This window comes from Anneissia japonica, unplaced genomic scaffold (assembly GCF_011630105.1).
Source record: "Anneissia japonica isolate Jap-2015-1 unplaced genomic scaffold, ASM1163010v1 scaffold1005_len2656397_cov198, whole genome shotgun sequence".
Classification (NCBI taxonomy): domain Eukaryota; kingdom Metazoa; phylum Echinodermata; class Crinoidea; order Comatulida; family Comatulidae; genus Anneissia; species Anneissia japonica.
Window position 1 is genome coordinate 2,089,745 of NW_022683792.1, and position 9,746 is coordinate 2,099,490.

The 9,746-nt window shown below is 37.0% G+C and overlaps 2 protein-coding genes across 2 annotated transcripts; one reads left to right on the forward strand and one right to left on the reverse strand.

Moving 5' to 3' along the window:
- The first annotated feature begins 504 nt into the window (after positions 1 to 504).
- On the forward strand, positions 505 to 1,447 carry LOC117101261. The gene is made up of 2 exons (XM_033241216.1): positions 505 to 571; positions 1,020 to 1,447. The coding sequence occupies exons 1-2, from the start codon at positions 511 to 513 to the stop codon at positions 1,388 to 1,390; spliced, it is 432 nt and encodes a 143-aa protein (XP_033097107.1). The 5' UTR covers positions 505 to 510; the 3' UTR covers positions 1,391 to 1,447.
- A 3,017-nt stretch (positions 1,448 to 4,464) lies between these two features.
- Positions 4,465 to 6,199, reverse strand: LOC117102413. The gene is made up of 3 exons (XM_033242670.1): positions 6,147 to 6,199; positions 5,758 to 5,838; positions 4,465 to 4,879 (listed from the first exon to the last, which is right to left on the reverse strand). Exons 1-3 carry the CDS (start codon positions 6,151 to 6,153, stop codon positions 4,584 to 4,586), a joined length of 384 nt encoding a protein of 127 aa, XP_033098561.1. The 5' UTR covers positions 6,154 to 6,199; the 3' UTR covers positions 4,465 to 4,583.
- Between the last annotated feature and the right edge of the window lie 3,547 nt (positions 6,200 to 9,746).

The following is a 9,746-nucleotide window of genomic DNA, read 5'->3' on the forward strand; positions in this document are numbered from 1 at the left end:
CGACACCCCTATACTACCCGCAACTCGTCGTTATGGCAACAAGAATTGAATCATGGACGGAGGTCAATGGAGAGCTTCTTCTTTCCAGATCAGATTGTTATACTCTGGGCCTGCTGCCTTGTAGTCTTTTGCTGAAATACCTCCTTGGCCAACAGCTTTCACTTTTCAGAGCATGGGTGGCTGCTATATAAACTAAACAAGTGTTGGTGCATTATCAAGATGATCATTGAAATGCTCTCTCCACTTGTTCCAGATTCCGGCCTTAATACTATTTTTGGTCTAATGCCACGAGATAGTCCATATATCTTTTTGTAGCTGCTAAAAAGGCTCTGCGGGTGATCATAGTGATCGGGGAAATGTTACTTAAGAAATAGTAGGCCTAAATAATTACAAAAGAATGAACATATTCGCCATGAAAATAGGCCAAAAATTGTTGGCACGCAGCAGCCAACTAATATAGGTCGATAATTACCAAACAATTGCTCAGCATAACACCCTATTTTTTCAGATATGTGTCCAGACTGCACGCCTGCCATTTCGTTGCACGTTGCATGTCGCTTTGATCTACAACGTGAGTAATTACTTCGTACTGTTTTGTTATTTTTATGTACAGTAACAGTAGTTAATTATCTTCACGCACCAAATGAGTTTTGAGTGCCACCGATCTGAATGTGCATGTTGGAATAAACACTCTTTATGTATTGTACTGTCAGTGTTAGTGAAACAATTCATCCGAGTTCAGCGGAATGGCAATTATACACATTGTAGGCTGGCCCTTGAAAACAATAAGATATTTTGTAGTCTGGAATGCGCATGTTGGTACACAAGGTCAATCAACATAAAGCTATGTTGTGTGTATGTGGTGTATGTGTCGATGACCTTGATATCGGCATGCGCAGGTCAGACTACAAATGGCTTATTCCATACAGAGGCCATTATGAATTATTAATGAACTCTTGAGACAATGCCTTGAATGTTACCACATCAGCTATTTGAATAAATATATATCTCATTTACAGCTATGATTGTGGAGGTGCTAGATGTGAATGTGGAATCGACAGAGACACAAGTTGAAATAAATGTTCTAAGCCCTATGCGATCTAACTTTATATCTAATGGCAGTCAAATACAGTCTCTTCTTCGTTACGATCAAGACCCCTGCCAATGTCCACAAATATTACCCCTGAACTTGCCTTATCTTATGATACCGACTCTTTACATTGACAATGAGCCGACTCTGGACTCTGGATGTTACGTTGCAGAATTTGATAGCACACTAATACATATACTTAAAAACTTGATTGAATCAAATGAAGACTGCAACAAGTTTTTTGCCGACATCAAATCAAAACTTTACACCACTGGAAACAATACTACTGAGATAAACTAATTATAAATAATTATTAATTTTTGTACAACACTCAATAAAAAATGCTATTGTCAATGAGCATACCATGTAGTCTTATTTCTCCCCTTCTCCATACACACATCTCCAGTCAATTTAAAGAGGTATTGCATCACAGCCAACGCTATCATAGCCATGCATTCTGAATCTGGGAGAGATAATTAGCTGAATACACTCCTAGTTATTTATGTGTCCAGCAAAGCGGCTATACAGACAATTGAACAAATTATGCTAAACGTAAAACTGCAACACACATGATGAATTGTAATGACACTTAACAGCTAATTTTATGACAATCTTTATTAGCATAAGCTGGTTAATGGTGTATTTAAATGGCAGAAAGTACATATAAACAATCAAATATGAAAATACAATCTAAACATCAAGAAAATAATTACACGTGCAATGAAAGGTTAAGTCGGATTATCTCGCTTTTAAATTTAAATATATATAATTCTAAGAATAATTATCTAAATCAAGCTTATTAAACATACACATACTTTTTAAGAAATAAACTTGTAAATTGGTCATTTTAAGGACCCGAAGGCAAGTATCCACGACCCAAGTTGCGCTAGGTATGCCTGTATCTCACAAAGCCTTTATTTTAGTAGAACTTTTGATACGAAATTCCTACCTTTTCAATCATCAAAGTGTGAGAGCTTCTTAGTTGTGCTAACGCTTTAGGCTTTATTACATAAGTCTCATCCACATTAATGTACTTTCGGGGACATTGCATAGAAACGTAGTGTATCATGTGCCTTATACAGCGAGTCTAGTCTATACTTTACAGAATTTGCTCTAATCTTAAAGTGCCTTATCTGAAGTATCTTTCATTATGGAAATATTAGCGAAAATTATAGGCGAGGAAAAATTGATCGAAAGATAATAAGTAATTGCTGAAAATTTTAGAAAAATATTGCCATAAATATGGCCACATTTGTACTATTATGTTATATACGTCAAAAGAGTTATGGAGGCCATTAGCATTGGCTAATAACTAAATTAGGCCTACCAAATTAAGCAAACAATGTAGGGACGAGGTTACAATTTTTACCAAAAAAAAAATGGAATTCCTGAATCTCGCCTCGATTGTAAAAAGCCTTTATAAAAAGCCTTTATAAAAAGAAACTAGCGATGATTAACCAGGGCCGGCGGAACGTTTTTCAAAGTGGGGGCCCACTTATAAGATGAATGGGAATATGAATCATGCAGATCTGGAAAAACCTAGGGGATGGGGGTCAACATTTTTCCCAAAAAGGAAAGGGGATCCGGGGGTCCCCCCCCCCGGGAAATTTTAGATTTCTAGATGGCGGGAAATGACATTTCTCGAATTTTAAGCTAGGTTTCTAATGACTTTGTTCTTCGAAATTCAAGGTTTCCAAAGAATAGGGGGTACGGGGGGTCCTCCCCCGGAAAAATTTTGATATCTAGAAGGCGGGAAATGAGTTTTCCCGACTTCCGAGGTGTCTTTTAATTACTTTTAAGTTCTTCAAAATTCAAGGTTTTCCCCTCTTGAAAACAGTCAGGTAAATTTATCCCTGTTATTACAGTAGATAGGCCTTATGTGTGTATACATACATAAAAAAAAATGAGTAGGCCTAATTGCATACGATTTTTTTTCCATTAATCCATAAATCCCAAAAAGAAAGGGGAGTCCGGGGGTTCTCCCACAGGAAAATTTTGATTAGAAGGCGGGAAATGGGTTTTCCCGACTTCTGAGGTGTCTTTTAATTACTTTTTAAGTTCTTTAAAATTCAAGGTTTTCCCCTCTTGAAAACGGTCAGGTAAATCTATTGCATTGATATTAGAGTAGATAAGCCTTATGTATGTATACATACATAAAAAAAAAAAGAGTATTTGCATACGATTTTTTCCATGAATCCACAAATCTGAAAAAGAAAGGGGGTCCGGGGGCTCTCCCACGGAAAAATTTTGATTCTTAGAAGGCGGGAAATAAGTTTTCCCGACTTCTGAGATGTCTAAATTACTTTTAAGTTCTTTAAAATTCAAGGTTTTCCCCTCTTGAAAACGGTCAGGTAAATTTATCCTATTGTTATTACAGTACATAGGCCTTTTTACATAAAAAAAAAAAAAGAGTAGTTGCATACGATTTTTTTCCCATGAATCCATAAATCCCAAAAAGGGAAGGGGGTCCAGGGGTTCTCCACAGGGAAAATTTTGATTCCTAGAAGGCGGGAAATGAGCTTTCCCGACTTCGGAGGTGTCTTTTAACTACTTTAAGGTCTTCAAAAGTCAAGGTTTTCCCCTCTTGACAATTATTATAATGAATCAATGAACCCAAAGAGAAAACGGAGGTTCAGGTTCTTCCCGGGAAAATGTTAATTTCTAAATGGTGGGAAATGAGCTTTCCCGACTTCTGAAGTACCGTATCTTATAGCGATTTTAATTTAAGTTCTTCAAAACGGTTAGGTAATTTTTTCCCAATCCCAAAAAGAAAGGGGGTCGGGGGTTTCTCCCCCGGGAAAATTTTTATTCCTAGAAGCGGGAAATGAGCTTTCCCGACTTGTGAGGTGTCTTTTAATTACTTTTAATTTCTCCAAAAATCAATGAACCAATGAACCCCAAAGAAAAAAGGGGTCCGAGTTCCCCCGGGAAAATTTCGATTTCTAGAATTCGGGAAATGACCTTTACTGACTTCTGAAATGTCTTTTAAATGACTTTTTAAGTTCTTCAAAATTCAAGGTTTTCCCCTCTTGAAAACGGTCAGGTAAATTTTTCTCATTTTTTATTTTATGTGTGTATACATAGGCCTACATAAATAAATGAGTAGTTGCATGCGTATTCTTTTTTTCCATGAATCGATAAATCCCAAAAAGAAAGGGTGATCCGGGAGTTCTCCCCCGGGAAAATTTTAATTCGTAGAAAGCGGGAATGAGCTTTCCCGACATTTGAAGTGTTTTAATGACTTTTATGTTCTTTAAAATTCTAATTTTCGGATTGTATAACATAAAAAAAAAAAAAATCAGCTCACGGGTCCTGAAAAGGTAGGTCTAGAATTTTTTTTTCCGGTCACACAAAAATCTCCAGACATTATTTCCTGAATCTCGCCTCGATTGTAAAAAGCCTTTATGAAAAGAAACTAGCCATGATTAACTACTCTTTAATTGTGTTTCTGTAATGTCTACATTAGGGTGACTGGCAACGCATTCATGTACGCCTAACAGTAGGGTGACTGATCTTCGTCATCGTCAAGCTGCTCAATGTATGACCGTTTCCACAACTTTATATTCCCTTTATTATCGCGTCTTAAATATATCAAAGTGTTCGCGTTAAATGGGAACACATTAGGACAGTAACAGTCTCCCTTTTTCGCATCTTCTACTACCAAAGTAAGCGTTGAGGACTTTTGCAACTTTCGTGCTGGTTTTAACCATCTTCTGACGTCAATGCTAATCCTTATGTCAGCATCACCCACGGTTTCTGCGTCGATTACGCTCCCAATCACTGGTACAGCTAATGACAAAAATAAGGAATTGAAATAGTACATCAGGAAAAGTAATGATGATTTTTCAAAGGTGAATTTCAATCATAAAGTTGTGCATAATACTTGAGCTAACGAAAGTATTAAATTGGTATTGACGTGCTAGAGAGGAGGGTGAAGAGGACTCTGCTTTTCCACTAGCTATCATAACTATTGAGGGTCACAAAATGATCAGCTTCAGCTAGATGGACCACCCTCACAAAACATTGTTGAAATAAACTTTTATCCATAGCTCTTCCACATCATTTTAAGTTCATTAATTTTATTTATTTCACGCGTTTACCCTTTATATATATTGCTGTAGGCCTATTTTTGAATTGTCGGTGGTCTCGAATTGCAATTGATGGCGTTGGTTCCTCACGCTGTTTCTGTGTATGCTATCGTTAGCAGTTAGGCTTGATTCACGGTATTGCTTGTATTTGGGTCAACTCGTCTGAATTGCTCTAGTGTGAATTATAAGTACTAAATGGACAATAGACGTTTCCGGATCATCAATCAAACTTAGCAACAAACCAATACGCGTGTGTTGTCCAACAAACGCATGTGTTTGAGTAAGTTTTTGTCTTTTTGTGGGACGTTGACAACAATTAACGAAGGGGTTTGGCTTAGCGGAAGAGTCCATCGTCGTTATTTACCATGAGGTACCATTTCTCAATAGAATACTATTGACTGGCAGTCAACTTTCGCGATTTCGAAATACAAACATGTGAATTGGCAATAACCAAAGTAATTATACCTCCTTGAAAGTTAATAACATAGGCCTTATCGTATCGATTTTTTAAGTAAGTGTTTCAGTGTGTAACATTTGAGGGGTTTTCTGTATTACCGGTATATTTAGAAACTGAAATACCTCTACGATTGTCACACACTCCAGAAGGCTCTCGCCTGCAAGTCTTGTGTTTGCAAAATTGAATCTGAACACTCTCTGAAACTATAAAAAATATATCTGCTCGTGAAAGTGAAATAAATAAAATTATGCCAAATTTTTCTATACGAAATATCCAGTCTTAACGTTCGTATTATAAAACTTTAAATCACGTAAGCTTATCGGCTAATCCACTCGGTTTTAGGTGTGAGGGAAATACAAGTGGATATGTATGTCCTAGGAAAAGAAGCGAATACAACACTTAACAAGGGTACTTAGTATCAAATATAGTTGAGTTTCGAAACTTTATTGTATGCTCATATCAATGTGATTACGTCATAATATAAACGTAGAAATATTGTAGGCCTACTCACATGACATTGAAGGAATTTCACTTTGATCAGGCGAATCTGTGAAGAGGAATAGGCCTACATTATAATTTTCTAATATTGAAAGTTGCAGTGCCGTACTGTCATATCTCGTTGTCATAACCATCCAATCTTTCTAGCATACATCTATTTTGCTTTGCGCTCCCATCTATTCAAGGGCATTAATCCGTGGTTGAAAGTGGGGGAGGAGGACGAAGTGCAAAGAAAATTTTGGGCCGTAGGCACAAGCCATGGTTGGTGGCCAGGGTCTGCCCAGGGCCCTCGGGGATGGGCGAAGACACTGGCGTCTATAGCAATTTTTATAAGTCGTATCTAACTGATTTTAAGGAATGCAATTAACATTGATTTTCACACTACAATTTCAAAATACGGTGGCGGATCCAGAAATTCGAAATAGAAGGGGCCCAGGGAGGGACTTTTACAGATGGAGTGTAGACCACCTCATCCCCACCATGGTTGAGGCTGAAGTAAGTAAATTTATGATTATGTCGCCTCTAGTTGACCGGAAATGGCAATCTCAGACATAAATTTAAATATAATTTTCTTTTTTCTCCACTTTTAAATTTCGAAAAATTAGGCTACTGAAATGCTCATCATAAACATTTTTCAATTTATCCTGGTAATCATAATCATGCCCTCTTGCATATTTCATGCAAATATAACATTCATGAAAATAATTTATTAGGCCTATCCACTCATTAGCTTGTGACGTATTCGAAGCATGAAAAACAAATACGATAAACTTTGATTTAGTCTCTTTGCATGTACAGTACTTTCAAAATTATTCAAGAGCTTTTTTTCTTTTCTCCTATTATATAAATTCACTTTGTGCAAGTATTATTGCACACTATTTTGAGTGGAAATGCTACGGTACCGTCTAATTTACGATCAAACAGGACTAGGGAGATGGGAAGTACACAAAACATTAGTTACCGGTAGCATTTTTATTTCACAAACATAAAGGCGATTTACTTCCACGTAACATCAGAGTTCGTAAACTTGTAATATCACTAAGTAAGTCGAAATAGATAGACCTATCCGTGTCATATAATCAAGTATGCTGCGTAGCACAATAAGCAAAATATATTTGTAATCATTTATCTATTTGCCGTTAACACTGTTAAATTTATATGTAAATCATCAATCATATTATATGCTACGGTACTATTTATTTCCATCCATATTATGTAATAGAGTGTATCTGACTGTTATTTGAGCCTGTTCAACCATGGAACCTCTGTGGTCTAACGGTTATGACTCTCGCTTTGACACCAAGAGGTCGCAAGTCCGCGTCCCGTCAGAGACATTCTATTACACAATGTATTTATTTATAAGACAATATTCGTTGAGAGCTATGCTACACGATGTACCATTATGTCATTTGTTCAAACATTGTGTGTATACCTTTCTTTGGTGATTTATATAATATATAATCTATATTTATATAACATATAATCTATATATATATATACAAAAATCATCAGTAGTATACCAAAGGCCATAACTTGCCCCAACCTAGCACCACACCTCAAGGCCCACTTTAATCCCTTGTCACTCCAATCTTGCTTTACCAACAGAGATTTCTAACCCACCACCGTGTATCAATAAACCCCATAGTTGCGTGCCAGTAATGAATAATAATCCCCCTGCACTTGATGAAATTCTCCTAGCCATCAAAGACTTGAAGAACGGTAAAACATCATTAGATATCGAAGCTGATCTGCTGAAAACTGCCGCATAAATCCCGGAATTTCAGGATGAGCTGAAAAAGTACTTTAAAGAAATTTGGATAAACGAAAAACGCCCTCTCAGTGGAGTCTTAGTCGAATAATACCTAAATGGAAAAGAAAAGGCAGTGCACTAGATCCAAAACAATACAGAGCTATATCAATCGGGCCCATCCTCACCAAGGTCGGTATGAATATAGCACTTGAGCTTGTACTATGAGCAACAACTTTCAAACACCCAGTTTGGCTTTAAAGCAGGAAACGGCTGTAACGATGGTATATTCTTGATGAAGCAACTGCAAGAAGTGGCCTATCGATCTAAACGCAAGTTGTATACTTGCTACATATATTTAGCTGCTGCATTTGATCACGTAAATAGATCATTTTTATTCGAAAGTATTTATAAACGCTTTCCATCCTCATATGACACCACGAATATTTATATTATTAGGAGCCTTTATGAAGATACAAAATCTTTCGTTTCAGGCGAAGACTCTCTCAAGGATCCATTCCCTATCATAAAGTGGTGAGACAAGGCGGAAACGAAGGTCCAAATTTATTCAATCTTTTTGAAGATTATGCAATAAGGATTTGGAAGCATAGATGCTCAACAACGGAAGCAGAGAAACTATCCATACCATATTCCATTCCTCCAGCAGATAATAGGACACAGCGAAGTAACTTTCCTTCCTCTGGCTATTACAATTACCCGGACTGCGGTTACGCCGATGATATAGGAATTCATGGTCTAAAGATAATCTTCAATTAATCATCAATATCATGGTCGAAATCTTCAATGATTTTCTCCCCAAACATAAACGAGCTAAAACAGAAACCATGGTGTGGAACTGGGATGAAAACCTTGACGGCCCACTACCAAAGAGTATAATTACAATCAAAGGAACAGCGGTCAAAAATTCCAAAGATTTCAAATACCTAGGTGTATGGAATACATGTGATAACATACACATGAGTGATCGCGAGCTTAAACATCATGTATCAAGCACACGTGCTACCTTTGCAGAACATCGCCAGTTGCTTACCAACTCGAATATCCCTCTCAAACTAAGAATCAACTTAATGGATTCACTTGTTCGTTCTAGACAGACATATGGCTGCCATGCCTGGAGACCCACTCTAACTGAAATAGACAAAATTGAATCAACCTATAACTTCTTTCTTCGAAACATGGTATATGACGGTTTCAAAAGGAAAAATCCTCCCTCCATCATCCGGCACATCCAATGAGAATACTGAAATCGAATGGAGTTTCATTCGGACCAATAATGAGCTACACTCGATAACCAAAACCTCATCAATAAAGGACTTCTATCAGGCTCAACAAATAAAGTGGTGCTCGCACATTATCAGGCGTGAAAACAATCACCCTTGTAAAATGTTGGCATTTCATGTCACTAAGAATAAAAGAAAAGGTAGGTTAAAACCCTTTATTCTTGATAAAGCCGTTAAGTTTTCTGGCGTGTCAAGAAGCCAGTTCATCAAAGATAGCTTCAATGGATGTTGTTAGCCTCTAACTGACTGTTTACAAGGTATGCTGTCTATTGATTTTCTTTTCTTTTTATTCCTCACTGCATGACATTTGGACTGACTGCTCAGAAAGCCAAAAGATAAGTAAAAGGAATTGAAATGAAATGACTGGAAAGAAAGGAAAAAGGTAAGGAAAGCGGAAAAGAGAGAAAAAAAAGAGGCAAAGAAAAGCAAAGGAAAAGTTTTCTTTTTCTTTCTCTGCTCCTAAACTCTGGAACTCTCTGCCTCCTCAATTACGTATCATTTCTGATCCGCAATTATTCAAATCTACTCTTAAATCATTCCTCTTCAAATAGTTCAACTTCTTTCT

Coding starts and splice junctions, on each gene's coding strand:
- LOC117102413 (XM_033242670.1), bottom strand. Junction 4,880..5,757: donor AGTGTGTGACAATCGTAGAG/GTATTTCAGTTT, acceptor TTTTGTCATTAG/CTGTACCAGTGATTGGGAGC.
- LOC117101261 (XM_033241216.1), top strand. CDS start 511: ATGTGTCCAGACTGCACGCCTGCCATTTCGTTGCACGTTGCATGTCGC. Junction 572..1,019: donor ATGTCGCTTTGATCTACAAC/GTGAGTAATTAC, acceptor TCTCATTTACAG/CTATGATTGTGGAGGTGCTA.